The following is an 18,642-nucleotide window of genomic DNA, read 5'->3' on the forward strand; positions in this document are numbered from 1 at the left end:
TCGTGACAGTCGAATGCGGGGGGCTCGCAGGGGCCTACCTACTTTGGATATATACAAATCGTGATGACTTCTTGGGCTTCCCTCTGCCAAGGTGGATGGGTGTGACACCTTTTTATTATAGCTCATTCTGGTCTCAACTGACCTTGTTTGGCACTTTACAGGACCTCGGCTCGATATCTGGAGTGAGATATCTCAACGGCTTGCACTTACAGCTGGTTGCAAAATGCCTGTCGCAATCTGCAGGTAGCTGCACATGCTCCGTAAACCCTCACCGTAAAACCAACAGAACAACTCCATTGAAGGCCTAGGAAGGTCGCAAACGGTTCGAAATGTTCGGTGAGATATGCGACAATAGCACACGGTCCATAGTTATCGAGAACTACATCGAGGGCTATGACGTTCACCAACTCAGTAAGATCATCAACCGATCGGTACAAACCATTTACAGGATTGTCAAGAGATTCGAGGAGTAAGGCACCCATGAGCGCCTCCCTACCACGAACTGTGGTAGGACGCCTCAGATTGACTCCCGCATAGGCATGGTAAGTGACCTGCCCCATCGAGGACCTTGGCTGAAACGCCGGGCATGGCATGACAGCATATCAAGGCCCTGTATGATCTGAACCCTACCCTATACCAGGATGATTGCGCAGAGTTTATGACCAGGAATTTGCAACTTCACTATCGAAGTACCATGTCTGTCGATACCTCAAAAAGATTGGATATACTCGAAAGACTCTTACGCTAAGGGCAGCAGCACGGAACGGCATTTTACGTGCGCAACACGCCATATCAATGGCTGAATACAGTCAAGAACAACTGGTCTTTCTCGATGAGTCTGCTGTCGATGAGAGGACTGCTACCCGGAAATTTGATTATGCGCCAGTCGGTACTAGGGCGATTGAGGAGAGACCGTTTGCTCGAACCAAACGTTGGAGTGTATTGCCTGCACTTACCTCGACAGGGCTGTATGCTTTATCGGTCTTTCAGGGATCCTTCAATGCTGATCGATTTGTCGAATTCGTCGAACATGAACTGCTACCGATTCTCAACCCCTACCCTGGTCCGAACAGCGTGGTTGTCCTTGACAACTGCCGTATCCATCATGACGAAAGGGTATATGAACTCATTGTTCAACGCGCTGGATGTCGACTTCATTTTTTGCCGCCTTACTCACCAGACCTCAATCCAATCGAGCTCTGCTTCAGTATGATGAAGGCCTGGATGAAGCGCAACAATAAGCATGAGTTAGTTCGATCAGACCCTGAGGGTTACATACGCTGCGCAATCGACTCAATCAATGAGCACCCTGACAAGATCCGCAACTTGTATATGAACTGCGGTTATGCATTGTCAGATGCAGAGTTACGTCGGTATGTCGATTATAACAACCAGGTCACTATTGATGCTAGGGCAACTATGTAGTCACTTTTTTCTAGCTTGTATGAGTAGGTTTTTCGATCGAAGCAATACATTCGTTTATTTTCAGTAACCTGCCATTCTCACGGGCAGATTCCCTCACAAAATGGCTGTACGTATGCCCAAATGCAATGCATGAAGATGTGGTCTTCAGTAACCACCGACTCTAGTTGCAGCAAAGTGCATACTACTTGACACCAGGGGTGGTGAGTACGGTAGCGATTGAAGTAAGGTGTTGAGCTTTGTAAGGTCATTGTGAAAGAACTAAGCATGCTATCGAGAAAAGAAGAATACCACATAAAAGAGCAGAACTAGTAGATACTTTCTGACTCATCGGGAACCTCGTAAACCTCGAAGGGTCTTGCTTCCAGTCGTTTAGCGTTGGAATCCTTCTCCCGCATAATACCTTTCCATACTGGCCAGCAATTCTTCATGAGCATGACCCAGCCCTTCTTAGCAGGTGGTAGACCATCATCCGGTATCTTTTTGAGGTCGTTGAGGCGAATGCCGTGGTCAACCACTGCATCCCTGACTACATCAATATTGAAGTTGGTGTAGGCAGGGGCATGTCTCCCAACATACTCCAAGAATCCATCCAAATCATCTCCTGCTGGTCCTGAAAGAGGGCTCGAGCCTCTCATGGGTTGCGCTTGGTCTGGTACCTGAGTCGAAGGGGGTGCTTGGTTCAAGTCAAACCGGCTGATTGTCATGGGCGTAGGTAGGTGCGAATGCCCACTTGAAGACCTGCTTTCAGGTGTTGCCGAGGGTTGATCTGTTGGTTTGAATGCTTCACGCAAGCTGTTGAACATGGTGTCATGTAGGGGTGGTTGATCGAGCGTGACCCCAGGTTCTTCATTGGCAATATAGTCTGCCCATCGATTCTGCTGGTGCATGTTGATGTGTCGATGAGCCTTACTCAATGGGTGAACGTAGCATAGGTTTTGATGGTGCTGGGCGCATTTGTATTTTTGCTGAAGGGACTGTATGGCAAGCAACTTGTGGTAAGCAACAGGGTCTCCCTCGATGTTGACAGAAACATCCTGAAGGGCCCTCGTAGTTGCTGTATTCCTAGCCCTTGCGAATGGAATGTTGCGGGGCCTTGACTTCTGCTGGGAGGACCTAGTCGGAGTTTCGAGGTCTTCGGTACGGGAGAGAGACTGGATTTGCGGTACGAAGCGCGTATCGATTTGAATGAAAACTGTCCACTCGATCTTAGGTACCATGCGCTCAGCGTTGACGGCCTCAATGAATGCTTCCCAGTCGAGGGGGTACCGTAGTCGACACCATGGTGCATCCTTGGAACGACCGCGTACAACTTTCCATTGAATGTAGGGAGTAAGGGAGTGAATGTTGATGCCCTCTTTGACCACAGGGTCCTGACGCAACTCCTCGAGGGCGAGATTGAGCAATAGTGGTTGAACAAAGTCCCATTCTTTCAGGGGGTCGACCATGAAGGTCCTTGGGCATACCTAAATTTCGGCTCCCTAATAACGATTACCTGAACCATGAAATCATCGTATTGACTCATAGGTTCAGGAGCTGGGTCTTCGATTTCGAGATCAATGACTGTTTTGGTACGTTTAACCCTGGCGGGTGGTTTTGACGGGGGGCTTGAACGCAAATCATCCTCGAGCCTAGGCGGGGGTTTGGGGGTGCGGCTTGAAGCCCCGAGCTGAACTGGTTGTTTGGCTGCTCCTCTCAGCTTCCTAGGAGGCATATTGATGGAGTTATGACGCGTTTTGTTGGAGTGTCGATGTCAGACGCGCAGGGGTGATTTTAGGCCCTGCGACAGGCATTTTGCAACTAGCTGTACTGCTGTGTGCAAAATTCTTGACGTGACTTTCCCATGTGCGCGCGAATCGCAAACTCCATATGACAAAAACCCCTTAAACAACATAGATAAAGGCCTCGGAGGTCGAGTAAGGGTTCAAACTGATCATACCTATCCTTAGCAATCACGTCGTGCCACCGGTTTTGGGCCACAAGACCTCCCTCAGTCGCTTCATGCTGAAATGGTGTTTTCAGTGAAAAGAAAGAAACGGACCCTGGAAGGCACTACGGATGCAGCGCTGGGTCACATGAGATAGAAGGAGCTTGGATGAACATGTTCTGTGTGTGGTTTCTTTGATTCTAACAGTTTTTGAGGTTTGTGGGTCCAGAGAGTGTTTTCGATGCTTTCATGCATAATCATGCAACATCATGCACCCGGGCCGAAATCCTTCATAATGTCACAACTCTATGAGAACCGGTAATACACGCGTTTCGGGGACATCTATCAATTCCTAAGAGTTTGTTCTATCGACGTCTACCCTGAAATCGCCCTCCCAAGCCTTGTCTATGAAGATGGGGGGGGTTCATGAAACTATCCCCGCGCAGATAGGCGGTAAAATGCGCCGCGTCAAGAATTTTGCACACAGCAGTAACTTGACCTTACATAAACCTGACGGAGATACAAATGTCCATTGAACCTACTTAAACCTAATTCAAAATTTTGCCCATATAATGATCCAAAACGCCAAATCCGGGTTCTTCGGCCTGCACCTCTTGAGAGTGACATGTGAGCACTGAGTGCTGATGCACTGGCAAATTTCACCAAGTCCTCAGCACCAACCAGGAACCCACCACCATCAACGTCTCAATCCTCCTAGGTGTCTCACGACTGACTGACGAAAGCATTAAATTCTACGCCTCCCTGGTCCTCTCCCATCGATGTTGGAGTCCCTGGCTCTCTGCCATCTGTTCTCCTGATGCTATGGCTTGTATTGTCTCAACCCAAACTGGGCACATGATCGCTGTTGCTGAAAGGTTAACATGATGGTTGTTTAATCTCGACACTCCTGCTTGATGTCTCCTCTTATTCGGGTGAGTAGAATCCAGACGGAACTGCTGCTTGCTGGTGGAACAGGCATTTACATTTGGAAATGGCTGTACTGTCAACTGCTATCGGTATCGTTTGAATCTTATCGTAATATCAATGGGCCTAGAATGATGATGACCTGTGATAGACGGGACCAATGAACGTCACGTCTGTGCAGTGTACAATCATGCCCTATGAAGTTACCGGTCATGGAATTGTTGCTCATGGAAATTCCATGATAAACCCATGAGCGTAGTCATGGAATTCGCTCATGGAATCTGACACTTTTGCTCTGGGAAATTCCATGACCGTTGATCTGGGAAATTCCATGAGCTTATATTAGTAATAACAGTAGTAGTAGGTGATATCCCGCTTCCATCCCATATGTGGTATCAATACAGTCAAATCAAATCTCTCCTCCCGGCACCTCTTCTCTCCTCCCGGGCTTCAGGCTCTAGCTCCACCTCCTTCATGCTCATCACTCGCTTCACTCGATACCAGACTCTCGAGTGGCACCTTCCCTTTGCTGGATCGTAAATGGGCCTGTTTCAACATCAAGAGACTCCCATTGCGACGATTTTGAGTGGCAGAACTCCCCGAAGATGGGTTTGCTGCTGTTGCTGCTGGGTCGAGACCGATAACTGTGTTGAAGCTGCTGAATGGACTGGAGCCTTGCGGCCATCTGACATGGAGGACGGATTGGGAGCGACGACGCCAGAGGCAGGCTTGGCAGTGCTCATGGGATTGCTGCTGGTGAGACCGCTGAATTTGCTGTTGATAGCACTATCCTCGTGTGCAAACATGTCTTCAGTACTCAAGCTCTTGCTGTTGCTGCTGGCGTACTTTTCGTGATCCTTGGCGAGGAGCCTGGCCTTCGCTTCGTTTCTTTGTGTCGTAACCAAAGCAGCCCTCTTCTTCGAGCCCTGACTGCTGGCAACGGAGGGAGCAGGAGAAGGACCGCGTTTGTTGCCAGACTTGACATTCGAAGAGTGCTTGGAAGCGGAGCCGGAGGCGGAGGAGGTAGTGGCAGCTGAGTTGATTGCAGAGGTCGGCTTCGCAGCGGGAGAGGGCTTGCTAGCAGATGACGTGGGAGTGTTGGAGTTGGGGACGCTGGTAACGCTCTTCGGGCGTGACAGTCCCACACGCACTGCACCTGACGTCATCGACAATGGCTTACCGGCCCGCGAAGCATAATTCACAATGTCACCAGATGCGTTGGACAGAACACGACCGACACAATCGTTCTCCTTCTCCATCTGATTGTCTGCCTTCGCCTTCGCCCTCTCCTTACTCCTCTTCGATTTCTCAACAGACTTCTCCACAGGCATCTCGGCTGCCTTATCCTTGCTCCTCTTCGATGTCTCCATAGCCTTCTGATTGGGCTTCGCCACATGCTTCCCGACAGACTTCTCCTTCTTCTTCGTCGACGACCTCTCATCTCCCTTGCCCGAGGACCTACGTCCACCGTTTCCAACAGGATCAGGATCGGAAACCGGCCCGAGCAATGAGGAGGGAACGACGATCAAGCTGGAGGAAGGCCCGTCCGAAGAAGTGATCACGATTGGCTCAGGGGGAGAAGAGGTATCACTGGACGACATCAGCTTGAAGTGCTTGTGAGAAGCTTTAGCAGCCTTCTTCTCTGCTTTAGCAGCCTTCTTCTCGGCCTCCTCAGCCATGCGAAAGAACTCCTCGCTGTTAGCTTCTTCAGCCCACTTCTTCATCAACTCCGCCGATTTCCTCTCCGTCTGGGCTTTGGCACGTTTCTTTATTGAGTCTTCGAGAGCCTCACGCTGAGCGTGCTGATGCTCGTGTTGTCCTTGGGCGGCTTGTTTGATGCGTGCCAGATCTTCGGAGACCTGAACTTGTTGCTTCTGCCATGCTGAATCCTGAGCACGTCGCACTTCAGTGGGAGCAAGGGAGGGGCTACGAGAAACCTGGACCTGGTCAACATCCTGGGTCTCGTCATCGAACATTCCCGCCTCCCCGTTCCGTCGCTGCTATTTGTTGGCGTCATAGGAGTCTGCGGCTTCAATACGCTGCTTCGGCTTCGGACCAGGCGTAGGAGTGATCTGGTGAAGGTCAGGAAGGTCCAAGTCCGAGTCATTCTCTTCGTCCTGGATATCAATGTGCCGGTCCTGTTCAACCACGTCAATCCTTTGAGCGTCAGGAAAGCTGTCTGTCATCTCCATCTCATAACCAAACTCCGGCTGAACAACAGAGAATCCATCTTCCATGTCGTCATAGAATTCATCTGCACCATTGTCAGAGAAGCCTTCCTCCTCTCGATCTTCCTGACGTTGATTCTCCTCGTCACTGTCGACGACGAGAGCAGTAGCAGGAGTAGCACCTCTTTCAAAACGATCATCGGCTCGAGCAGCAGCCTCAATACGGTTGGCACGCCTCTGCTCCTGTCTCTCCTTCTGCGCCTCGGCCTTCTTGGCTTTGGACTCGGCTGAACGGCGGGCTTCTGCATTGCTATTGTAATCGGCAGTCACATAAAACCAATCGCAAACCCAGTTCTGCCATGTTCCGGACAGGACCTCGGGGAAGGCCTTCTTCAGCTGCGGCACCGGTGATCAGCAACGTCAGAGCAGCGCTTACGGGGTGGATGCTTACATCATGCTTGGCTTTAGCCTTGCGAGACTCGCACTTCGACTCCCATGTCACGAACACATCGGTGCCGTTCTTCTTCTTCTTACCATTCGGATCTTTTTTCAGCCCAAGACCTAGCCTCTGTCTTTCAGCACGCACAAAGCCACGGATCCCTTTCCAGATTGTCTTGCACTCCTCTGTACCCGCATCGAGTTTCATGACCTTCCGAATCTGCCGTGCAGTCCAGTTACGCCAGTTCGGAGGTGCAGGTATGCGCTCCGGGCCTTTCGATTCTTGGACACCTTCGATCTAGCCTGGTGAACACGCTTCTTCAGCATCGCTCTCGTCTCCTTCTCCACGGTGTCCGCCCTTCTGCTGTGCGTCGGACGATGTAAGCTGGATGCGCTGGACGACGATGTGGCACCGGCAGAACGAGGAGCTGTGCTTAGTTGTTAGAGCGAGAACAAGTCACGCATACAGTCGGTGTACTCACCGGCAACAGCTTTGGAATTCCGTATGACTTGGTCCATATCCTCTTCCTCGTCGTCCTCGTCATCCTCGACGCTATCCAGTTCGTCTTCTTCATCCTCGTCTAAGGTTCCGTAGTCCTCATCGGCACTATCTGTAGACCAGGTAACGGAAGATTCATTCCTGTTAATATGGCCAGATGAACTCGAAGATGGTAGTGGGCTGCTTCGGGCTCTTTGACTGGCTATATGCTATGTTAACAATGCGTAGCTACAGGGGCTGCTCGAAGATGACCTACACTTTCCTCCTCTCGCAACAGACTCCTTCCCTTCAGCACGGCGTTGCCTTGCCATGTCTTGTTGATCAGCCTTTTCGGACGTTTCTCACGATGATTACGATGATTACTGTTTACCAATCGGGTTGACTGTTGTGCAATGGGATACCGGTGAACTGTCTGCGGGGGTGTATATATGCGGACATGGTGCCGAGCACTTTAAGGTTGCAGTAGCACGAACCTTACTAACAGCAGCACGAAATTGGCTCAAGTCGAACGGGTGAACACGGTCCCAGCTCAATTGCTAAATCGTCCCAAGCTCTTGCTTTCTTGCAACTGTCTTGCAGCTTGCTTCGCTCACTCTTGCCTGCTGATAACCTACTACAACCGCATACAACCGACTTTCTTGCTTTGCACATCATGCCGCGAGGAGCACGTCGACGATTGCAGTTCGTCTGCAAGTGCACTCGACACGCCGATCAAATCAACGGTCAGAACGTCAGCAGAAGAACTTACTTCCGCCACAGACAGGAATGGAAGGCGATGAAGCGGCTGCGGCGCCGCGCTCCCACCATCAACCTGTTCACGAGTGACCCCGATGCCATCATGGATGAGGACGACGACATGGGTGTCTTGCCTGAAGCTTCGGACGCCGCGGCCGGTCCAAGTACGGCAGGCTCTCAAGCTGATCTTTGGGATTCCGGAGAGGAGTCCTCGGAATCTTGCAACTCGTCCAACTCCTCTGATCACGACTCCTCCTCCGACGCAAGCGATACACCTGACATAATTCCCGATACAATTTCATACCTTACGGTGTCAGAGCCCGAGAGCGATAGTGCATCGTCCTTGCACCTCGACGATCCGATCGGTGCCGGGCAGTGGGTTCAAGACAGCGATGATTCCGGGTATGAGAACAGCGACGGCCTCAGATCTGATGACTACGGGGAGGAAGCGCCTGAAACCGTGGACGAGATGGAGGAGGAGCCAGGTGATGCGGCAAGCAAGGTCAAGAGGCTCCTCCGCTCGTTCATGTTTGACTTCCAGGCTCTTCGCTATCACCATGAGCTGGAGGCCGACTTGGACGTGGAACAGCTAGTGCAACTGCTGTTTTGGAAGCAATACCATAACACACCGGACCGTGCTTACAGACATCTTCGTGAAATCCTTGGAGACAGTGAGGTTCCTGGACTCGAACGAGCTATCAAGGTACTTGCTGCTCACACAGGTATCAAGGCCAAGGTATTCGATTGTTGCATAAGCAGCTGCGTGGCCTTTACGGGTGATCTGAAGGACCTGGAAGTCTGCCCATGTGGGGAGGCGAGGAAGTACCAGCACACCGAGACGAAGGTCTCCGCTCCCGTGCCCCCTGGGACTTTCGCCATGGCGGATGGCAGGCAAGATATCCCCAGGCAACAGCGGTCTTCAGCCGAACTGAAGCCTCGCTCGACGTTTGTCTACATCCCGGTGATCCCAAGGCTTGCGATGCAATGGGCCAGTCGAGAACGGGCTCAAACCATGAAGACCTATGTCAGCACCATCCTCCGTACCCGCTTTCCTGGAGTGAGGGACTTCTGGGACGGTCACATCTACAATAAACTCAGGAGGACAGGGCGGTGCTTCCAGGATGTGCGAGATATGGCTTTCCTACTCTGTACAGACGGAGTACAGCTTGTCAAGATCAAGACTCATGGTGTCTGGCCAATCCTACTCATCAACCTCAATTTGCCCCCGGATCAACGTTACAAACAAGAGAACATGATCCTGGTGGGTATCATTCCTGGCCCTAACGAGCCCACCGAGATCGACACCTTTCTCCTCCCACTCGTTGAGGAATTTGAAGCACTCTACCATGGTATCCCGGATATATGGGACGCGTCCGCAGAACCCGGAGAGGACGATGATGCTGACGATGAAGAATCCTACAAGCAATTCACCATGAAGGCGTACGTTTGTGTCGTGGCAGGGGATCGCCCTGCTGTCAAGAAGATGATGCAAACAGTGGGACCGAACGGGAGATCACCGTGCTGGCTTTGTGAGTTCACGGGGACCCGTGTGAATAGTGCAAACGACAACTACTATCCGCATCGCCCTTGTACGAATATGCCCAGGCCTCCAGAACAGTGGGAAAATCGTCATTGGGACGTCGATGCCCTCCCCATGCGTAAGGGAATGAAAGCTGACATGCTCGATATTGCTCAAGCGAATGATGATAAGTTGCGCACCATGACAGGTCTTTCTGGGTTCGGTATCCTTCATAACCTCCCCACTCTCCATTGGCCGATGAGCTTTGGCATCGACGTCATGCACCTCATCTGCGATAACCTATGTCACCTGCTCTTCAATCTATGGGATGGCAAGCTTCCCCCAGGGCAGCATGCACCCGCACCGGACAAACCGGCAGCCGAAGGGGGTGTGAGACCCACCGGCCCGCTGCAACCCGAAGATCCGGACGCTGATCCTGACTTTGACGAGGATGTTTCGGTTCCACCGACGCCCGCAACTCAAGTTACTCAAGCTACATACACTCAGACCCAACAACTCCCACTTCCTCCTCCTCCTCCTCCTCCTCTTCCTCGTCGAGCGAACAAGACGAGAGCAAAGGATCCTTGGGTGCTACCGCCTAAAGTACTTCAGCAGATCGGAGAGGACATGAAGGGATGTAGGAGGAGTATCCCCGGCTTGTTTGGCCGTGCTCCGAGGAACATTGCGAAGAACTCTGCTGGTTTTCGGGCTACTGAGCCTGTTTTCCGTGCCGCTTCTGCATGGGAGATTACCAGAAGAGTACTTGTCGAACTGGGAGACCCTCTGTGAGGGATACACACTCTCGATTCAATTCGAGCTCACTTTCGAGGAGATTGCTCTTGTCAGGGCCCTGTTCAAGAAGTTTGTGATTGATTACGAAGCCCTGTACTACCAGGATGACTACAATCGATTACAAGTCTGCCCGTCCTCCATCCACATGTTGCTTCATGTCGCTGATTCTATCGAATGGCTGGGTCCTGCATGGGTTTTCTGGGCCTTTGCGATGGAGCGTGTATGTGGGATGGTTGTCCCCAAGGCTAGATCGAAGGCGGAGCTGAACACAAGTCTTGCTAAAGCTGTCTTCCTCGGGGAACAACTCAAGCTCTTCGAGTTGCTTCGTCATACATCACCAGACTTCAACTCCTTTATGAAGCCAAAAGATCAGTCTTGTCAGTTCCAGCTGCGAACCAATTGGGGTTGGTTTGTGGCCCCAGAGAAACGACTGAACTTGAGTGCTGAAACGCGTCGCTATCTGCTTGAGTATCTGCAGAAAATCGACAGTGCAACACAATTGAGAGATGTTCCTGTTTGGACCTTTGCCTACAAGCGTTTCCAATTGTGTGATGGTGGAGACATGGTGGGTTCGCAGTCTAGTCAAAGGAAGAGTGACAAGACTCGAGCCTCCAACATTGTCATGTATACTCAGGACACTGTCAGCCGAGTTGGAGTTGAGAGGAGGGAGATCTTGTTTGGCGAGGTGGATGTGTTTGTGAGGGTCCTTGTGAAAGGCATTCACCACTATATGACATGCATTCGATGCTATTCACCACCTCTATCACGCCGGCGCCATTTTATTGTGGAAACAAACCCTCATGGGGACTTGCATGATTGGATTCATGTCAAAGACATCAAGCGGTTGGTGGGTACCATGCAAATGAGGCCTTTGATTGAGAACAACTTTGGACTGGCCTCTCGGAAGCCCGCGTGGATCATTGATCGTCAGACATACGCTTGGAACAGTGCCATGAGGCTCATAAACGATATGGAACTTTAATTTAGCTAATTCATATTGCTTGTACGCCGTTCTCATGTTGGCTTCGTCGGTTCTCCTGTACGCCTGGACTGCTCATGGAATTTCCAAGTCAAGTCGCAATTCCATGACAAACCCATGATCCCATCTGGGAAATTCCATGACCTTACCAAGCCATCATGGAATTTCCATGAGCGGTCCAGTCTTAGGGATGAGGTAGAATAGTATAACAGTGTAGTGGTGGTCAAAGAGAAGTATCATCTATATATCCTACCTATTGTTTGTGGTGACTTGAAGATTTTCAAATTCTTTCAAGTGGTGGGGGGCTCTGGTACATATGTTCGCATTTCTACACAGCCACAGTACCAAACAGGAAAGTCATGACATCATTATTATCATGTCATGAACACTTATCATGTCCATGTCTGATTCCATAAACTGCGGAATTCCTTTCCAGGCCGTAATCCCTGATAATGTCAAGGACTATGATCCATGTTTCCGTCGTGGTTTCTAGCATGGGTTGTAAACAAACGCCAACTTCCATAATCCACGTGTAATCCTTGTCTAATCCATGATTTTGACATGAATTACAAATTTTGTTAGAACTGAACGGGTTTAATCCTTGACAACTCGCATCATAGGGCAGGCTTCAATACCTCAAGGCATATATGTACGTTCGGTTGGAATAGTGCTTTTACTGTTCGTCAACTAATATATCTATGATTGCATTGTACCTAGTACACTTGACTGTATTCTGTAATCAGCCTGTTAATTACACGATGCCGTTTGTCATGTAATCTGATTACACGTCATGTATTCATCGTGTAATCCAATTACACAAACGATTACATGATCTTCCCCTGGTTTACATGTCATATAAAGTTTACATGATGATTTCAGATTGATCATGGATTAATATTCCAAGCCTCAGCCCAAGCCTCAGCCTGAGCTGCCTCATATCGCAAGTGCTCCTCCCATCAAAGCCATGTCCTCTCGTGCTAGTTCTGCACGCCCGGATGAGACGCTCGCTCCTCCTCCCTCGGAGCTCTCTTCGTCCTCTTATTCCAGCAGTTCAGGCAATGGCGGCACTGTTGTCAACTATGCCTCGAAGAGCAAGGCAATCTCCACCTTTGCTCCTGCAACCTCAGGTAACCTCCGTGTGGCTTGCATTCCATGCTCCTGTTGATCCAATTGATTGTATTTTCGGAAAGCCCTGTCTGGCCATGTCCCTTTGCATGGGCGTGTTGCTCAGGAAAAAGCTGCTGCAGGTGGGGCTTCCTCTTCCGACACCCTCCTCGTCTTCTTCTATAAAGCGGTCCCTTCCCCATCTCAGTCTAGTCAGAGCTCCAAGAAGAGGGTCTTGGGGGTCACTCCTGATAGGAATGATGCCAAGTCTCGCCGACAAAGAGGCACAGAAGTATGCCACAAGTGAACTAACTGTCTGAGGACTGGTTTGCTCATGAGGATAGTGTTGTCAACCTCACCTCTGCAGGTTCGTTGGTCTCTTCAGGGTTAAGTGTTGTACCCATTGCTGTGCTGAGGAGGAGAGAGGCGAGCGCCGTGAGTTATATTGATTGAGGAAACTGAGTGAGTTGCACACCCATTATTGACAGAGGTCCCATTACCGACGGAGGAGTGCGGCGTAATAGGGAGGAGGCCTTACTGCTAACGAAGGAGAGGTGTGATACCAATGATTCTACTATAGCCTATACTTTTCAACAGAGATTCTACTTCCCGAATCCCGGCTGCACACCCGTATCATGAAAATCTCTGAACGCTGTCTGTCATGGATGTTCCATGAGCAGATCCACGATCTCAACAGGAATTATCCTTGAAAAATCCATGATAGCAGACTCCGTAGGGCTTATGGCCGGTCACATCAAGGATTAAGCTAACCCAGATCATCATTTGGGTCCCATTATCTAAAATATATTCATATGATTAGGCTTTTTCCGTGACCAGACAATCATAGATTAAGCCTTACCAAGTAATCCATAATTCTCGCGACTGTAGGAAACAGTCATTACATAACTTCGGATTATAAATATCGCTATATATAAGGCAGGAGGCCCCTCCAGGTTGATCTATAAGTGCACGGGAAGAACGGTTGGGCATTCTTCCTCCATTCTTCTGAGGCTACGCCCAATTGCAATTTTAGCATGGATTATGCTGAACCATATCGTGAATTTTGCGAACAGCATGGCGGGTTGTGCCCCGTTATCCAGAATATGATCGCAAACGGGATTTGGATTGTAATCCACGATGTGGGTGTGGATTGTAACCATTGCATGGTCTTGACTGTTCATCCATGCAAAAATTGTGGATTGTATTCCAAGATACCTGTAACGAGCATACTCCAGAACAATATCGAGAACTTATAAAGCATGATCCACCTGGGATCACTAGTTGCACCGATAGTAGTCATGCATACGGCAAAGGTAACTCATGTACATGATGATACATTCCAGCTGACAAATCCAGGATATATTGTCATCATTTATGTGCGGCCCTAGGTAAGCTCGCGTTCAATATGGTATTTTGACATACATATGTACATAAGGATAGCTCGGACCGGCGCGCGAAGTCCATTTGAAGGCAATGAAAACGCGGCAGGGTACACTTCCCTACAACGTGAAAAATTATGGATTACAAAATCCCGTTGACAATTATATTCTGGATAATGGGACCCAAACCATGATTTAGGTCGGCTTAAGTCATGATCAATTCACATTAGGAGTCGCATAGTCGTAATGCACTGCAAAAGTAGAAGTTGTGGTCAAACCTGATTTTTGTCAGGTGGGCGCTTAATCCATGTCAAAATGGTGAATTCGTCCCTGGATCACGTTACGCACATCATTGTGGATTTATATCCTAGCAGACCTAGCAGAAATCCCAGATAAGATCATGGATTACAATGCTTAGCATGATCATGGATAAGCCCGATAACAATGTCATGAAGTATAGTCCCAGATAAAATCATGGCCACTGTTAAGGAGAAAGTTGCAGTACAATACAGGAGAGAATTGCGAAAATAAGACCAATATGCTTTGAAATATTTGTCACAAATGATGTCATAGGCCTGTGTGATTGTGGCATGGTACCGGTTAGAACAGCGTTCTTCAGCTAATTACACTTAACTGACGTTTAGAAGCCACGAGCCTTTCTAACACGGACTTACGCGTACGCATTTCGATGAGGAACTCTTCTTGGTTGCGGTCATATTGAACCTTGGTGGATTCATGTTTGTCTCTTGGCATATTACCGTAACCAAACCGGCAGCTGTAATCGTGGCGGAGTCTACAGCTGCTGCAGGGTGAACTGGTTGAAATACATCCATATATGAGCGGAGATTAGCGCGCGCGCCGATGTTTGCACGAGCGAAAATGGTCCAGCTCGTGTACTTTGGCGAAAAATTACACGATGATTACACAAACGCTGACTTCATAGGGGTGAGTTACGCGCTTGCCTAAGTATATTGCGGTATAATCCAGGACTTTGACATTCCTAGGGGATCTGCCGAACGAAAAGCGCAGATTAAATAACCAATCAAGTACAGTCCATGTAGGGGTGGTCAAGCTTGAATGATTTATAATTGCCCTCAAAATTCAAACCTGCCTATACCAGGTTTATCTACCACTTTTTGACTACCCCTTTAAAGACTCTACGTTAGACGTGGAACATCAAATCATTTCATCTGCAATTGAGTTTGATGCATATGCATTGCTGATTTATTTAATATTGGCAAAGCATACATGTATGTGGTACATATTCATTTTTTTATGTTTCCTAGCACTGACAAAACTGGCCGCCTAGCTATGCAATGTAGCAGCTATGTGAACGTCGTGTGTAAAGCTCATATGACGTTCGTATGTGGAGAAACAACATGACAGAATCTTCCACAAATTGCACAGACTGTAAACCGACCAGCTGCAGTGCACGCTCTATAACTCCCGACCTAATCCATTACACGTACAAGGATGCTATAGAGAAGTGTTAGCGTTTAGTCACAATGATGAGCAACACGACGAAATTCATACCTGAAAAGATAATGTCCCTCTTGATCTTCACAATGGCATCGCTCATTTTGTTCTCGAGCGCAGTGTTGCCAATGCACTTGGCAGCGGCAACTAACTGTCTCAAGATCTCTTCAAGGCGACGGAAGGCCCTAATGAGAGAACCTTCATACACATCGGTCATTTTGCAGATGGCTGCAAATGTGGCACCGTTTGCCCAAGCAAACACAACATCCATTAAGGCCGGCTTAAAAGAGTTGACGTATTCGTCCTCAACAATATTCAGCTTGGACTCCTGCGATACCTTAGCAATGCGCCGGGCCATCTCTTGCATGAGCCGCAGCGGGCCCGCAAGCTCCTCCTGCAACTTCGGCGCTTCATCGCTCTTCTCGTCAAAAACGAAACAACTCACTAAAGCCGCACACTGCTCAGCAGTGAGGTCATTGAAGACACCATTGAATATCATCTCAGTAAGGAGAAGCTCATCACCGCTGCTAATCTCGCAAGCCACCCGGCCCTTCATTTCGATAACATCGGCTGCCGTGGTGAACCCAAGACGACGGAGTACACGCTTGCGGCACTTGAGCTCGTCCAACTGGGCAATCGAGTTCGCAGCCGATATCTTTTTCTTTGTGGCCTTGATTTTGCCATCCACAGCCATTTTTTCAGCATACTTCTCGTACAGTTCAGCGAGACGCGGGGAGTTATGGAGCGAATTCGACAGAAGACGCGATTCGAGAATCTCAATTTTCCTCAAGAGTTTCTTGAAGGACTCATCCCTGATATTCATGTTTTCTATCGGATCCAACAAAGCAATGCCGTCGGGGAAGCGTCGCTTGACCTCTTCAATCGATTTGCGCACGGTGTTACGCTGCTCTAATGGCTTGAGATCCTTTGGCAAAAAGATACGCAAATGACCGATGCCATCGAGCGCTGAAAGCAGCGCAGGCACAACCTCCATCTTGCTAGGCTCGCCTTCCTTTGGAGGACGCATGCCAGCCAAAAACTCGTTCTTGTTCTTGGACGGGAATGAATCCTCCGTCACCCACAACAGAACATCAACGATGTACGAGTCCTGCGGCGCGAAAACCTCGGTAGAGTTCTTAGGAGCAGTGCGCTTGTTGTAATTCACCACAGCCCCCCAACCAAAGTCCACACCCTGGTGTTTAACGCGTACAAGACGTCCTGCCTGCATGAAAGGGATGCTGTAGTCCGGATGATTGACAACGGCGCGCATGTCGTTCGCGTAAGTGTCGAGTTGCTGCCTCAAATTGTAATAGTCGGCAACAGTTGATTCATCCTCAATGCTGAAACTCTGTTTTGAATGTTCCAACTCTTGAAGCTCTTTCTCCAGCACCGGAATCTCCGCATTGTTCTGGAATTGATAGAAACACCTTTCGAGCATAAACTCTGGTGTAATGCCTTCCACGCGCATAAGGTTCAAAATCATGTTGTAACTCAGATAGAACGCAGAATCGAGTCGATCAGCCTGGCCCTTGACCATGGACTTAGCAACGGCTGGCTCCATCTTCTCATCACACATAAGGATGACAATACCACGGTCGTCGAGACCACGACGACCAGCACGGCCAGACATCTGAATATATTCACCTCCCGACACCCACCGGAAATCCTTACCGTCGAATTTTCTCACACTCGTGAAGACGACTGTTTTGGCAGGCATGTTGAGACCGATGGAGAAGGTTTCCGTAGCAAACAACACCTTCAGCAAGCCCTCCTGGAAAAGGAGCTCAATAACTTCTTTCAAGATTGGTAGCAATCCTGAATGATGAATACCGATACCCCGGCGAAGCAATGGAAGGATATGTTCGATCTGAGGTAGCTGACGATCTGATTCGGAAAGCGAGTTCATGGCGTTGTTGAAGACTTGGCTGATCATATCGCGCTCAGCATCATTGTTGAAGTCGATTTTACTCATCTGCAAAGCCAGAGCTTCGCACTCACGCTTGCTGAAACTGAAAACAATGACCGGATTATAATTTTTCAACATGATCATCTTCACGATCTTGTAGATATCGGATGGGCCCTTCGTTCCACCCTTGCCCGACTTTCCGGTCTTCCCTGCTTTCTTAGATGGCTCTGCCGAAGGATCTTCTCCCTGCTTTGCGGTTAACGCGCCCATAGCTTTCTGGAAGTTGTCCTCTCGGAACACACTCTTTTCATCCACAACGAGATGGATACCATCACCGCCTGCGGGGAAGAGATAGTGCTGCAAAGGTGTGGGACGGAAGTCGGTGTACACAACGTGGCACGGTTGGTTGTGAATTTTCACGATCCATTCCGCGAACTGCATAGCATTGGGGATCGTGGCGGAAAGGAAGACGTAGTGAACCTTATCCGGTAAGAGAATCATCGTTTCTTCCCAAACGACACCACGGGCTTTGTCACGCATGTAGTGGACCTCGTCGAAGATAACCCACGCCACTTCGCGCATCACCTCAGAACCACGGTAAAGCATAGAACGCAAAATCTCGGTAGTCATGACCAAGCAGGAAGCCTGAGGATTGATAGTGACATCACCGGTCATAAGACCCACGTCCCCGAACTCAGCAAGGAGTTCTCGATATTTCTGGTTACTCAGTGCCTTGATTGGCGAAGTGTAGATGACTCTCTGCTTGTCTCGCAAACTCTGCGCAATAGCATATTCTGCTACAACGGTCTTTCCTGCAGACGTATGGGCACTGACTAACACACTCTCCTGACGTTCGATGGAGGCCACAGACACTGCCTGGAAGGGATCAAGCTTGAATGGATATTCGCGAACGGGAGGCTGGACAGGCTTATGTTCCGAGATGGGAACATAGGGATAGTTGGGCGGCAAAGCGACTTGGTGACGGACTTGGTGATTCAAGACCATGATGGGCCCTTCCGTAGTTGGTGCGGCCCCCAGTCCAGCGGACGGAGCGACTTCACGCGATGCTTCGGTTTCAAACGAGTCTGTCACAAGCGGAGCCTGCGGTGCCTGTGCCGGCTTAGAGCGCTTCGATTCAGGCTTAGTATCCGTCTTCTTCCTCTTCTCATCCCTTGCTGCATCCTTGCTCACAGGAGTCGCCTCCCGACTGCGCTTCGCTGGGGCAGTCGCCTTGGGCACAGGAAGAGGAGCGGCGGGCTCTTCGGGGTTGATCCGGCCGACATTCTCCTCATCAAAGACGTCAAAAAGGTCGTCGGCGTCCATCTCTTGTTATTTGCTCTCGTGTTGCGATTTCGTCGACGGTAGACTTTTTGG

The 18,642-nt window shown here is 49.6% G+C and overlaps 6 protein-coding genes across 6 annotated transcripts; 1 reads left to right on the plus strand and 5 right to left on the minus strand.

Moving 5' to 3' along the window:
* Nucleotides 1-1,730: 1,730 nt before the first annotated feature.
* SAICODRAFT_6488 (uncharacterized protein) lies at nucleotides 1,731-2,870 on the minus strand (the record flags this gene model as incomplete). The annotated part of the gene is made up of 1 exon (XM_019170105.1): nucleotides 1,731-2,870. The coding sequence occupies one exon, from the start codon at nucleotides 2,868-2,870 to the stop codon at nucleotides 1,731-1,733; it is 1,140 nt and encodes a 379-aa protein (XP_019025314.1).
* Nucleotides 2,871-4,830: 1,960 nt separating this feature from the next.
* Nucleotides 4,831-6,249, minus strand: SAICODRAFT_6489 (uncharacterized protein; the record flags this gene model as incomplete). The annotated part of the gene is made up of 1 exon (XM_019170107.1): nucleotides 4,831-6,249. One exon carries the CDS (start codon nucleotides 6,247-6,249, stop codon nucleotides 4,831-4,833), a length of 1,419 nt encoding a protein of 472 aa, XP_019025315.1.
* A 103-nt stretch (nucleotides 6,250-6,352) lies between these two features.
* On the minus strand, nucleotides 6,353-6,943 carry SAICODRAFT_215832 (uncharacterized protein). Its single transcript, XM_019166439.1, has 2 exons — nucleotides 6,893-6,943; nucleotides 6,353-6,837 (listed from the first exon to the last, which is right to left on the minus strand). Exon 2 carries the CDS (start codon nucleotides 6,747-6,749, stop codon nucleotides 6,456-6,458), a length of 294 nt encoding a protein of 97 aa, XP_019025316.1. The 5' UTR covers nucleotides 6,750-6,837; nucleotides 6,893-6,943; the 3' UTR covers nucleotides 6,353-6,455.
* Nucleotides 6,944-7,083: 140 nt separating this feature from the next.
* On the minus strand, nucleotides 7,084-7,689 carry SAICODRAFT_34354 (uncharacterized protein; the record flags this gene model as incomplete). Its single annotated transcript, XM_019168353.1, has 3 exons — nucleotides 7,084-7,307; nucleotides 7,362-7,580; nucleotides 7,635-7,689. The coding sequence occupies 3 exons, from the start codon at nucleotides 7,687-7,689 to the stop codon at nucleotides 7,084-7,086; spliced, it is 498 nt and encodes a 165-aa protein (XP_019025317.1).
* A 1,124-nt stretch (nucleotides 7,690-8,813) lies between these two features.
* On the plus strand, nucleotides 8,814-9,434 carry SAICODRAFT_45375 (uncharacterized protein; the record flags this gene model as incomplete). The annotated part of the gene is made up of 1 exon (XM_019168805.1): nucleotides 8,814-9,434. A coding segment is annotated over one exon (621 nt), but the record flags the coding sequence as incomplete, so codon positions are not given.
* A 5,911-nt stretch (nucleotides 9,435-15,345) lies between these two features.
* Nucleotides 15,346-18,591, minus strand: SAICODRAFT_24502 (putative ATP dependent RNA helicase; the record flags this gene model as incomplete). The annotated part of the gene is made up of 2 exons (XM_019166782.1): nucleotides 15,346-15,362; nucleotides 15,420-18,591. The coding sequence occupies 2 exons, from the start codon at nucleotides 18,589-18,591 to the stop codon at nucleotides 15,346-15,348; spliced, it is 3,189 nt and encodes a 1,062-aa protein (XP_019025319.1).
* Nucleotides 18,592-18,642: the final 51 nt, after the last annotated feature.

This window comes from Saitoella complicata (assembly GCF_001661265.1).
Source record: "Saitoella complicata NRRL Y-17804 unplaced genomic scaffold SAICOscaffold_7, whole genome shotgun sequence".
NCBI classification, from domain to species: Eukaryota; Fungi; Ascomycota; class Saitoellomycetes; order Saitoellales; family Saitoellaceae; genus Saitoella; species Saitoella complicata.

Coding starts and splice junctions, on each gene's coding strand:
- SAICODRAFT_215832 (XM_019166439.1), bottom strand. CDS start 6,749: ATGCAGAAGCCCGCCGTTCAGCCGAGTCCAAAGCCAAGAAGGCCGAGG.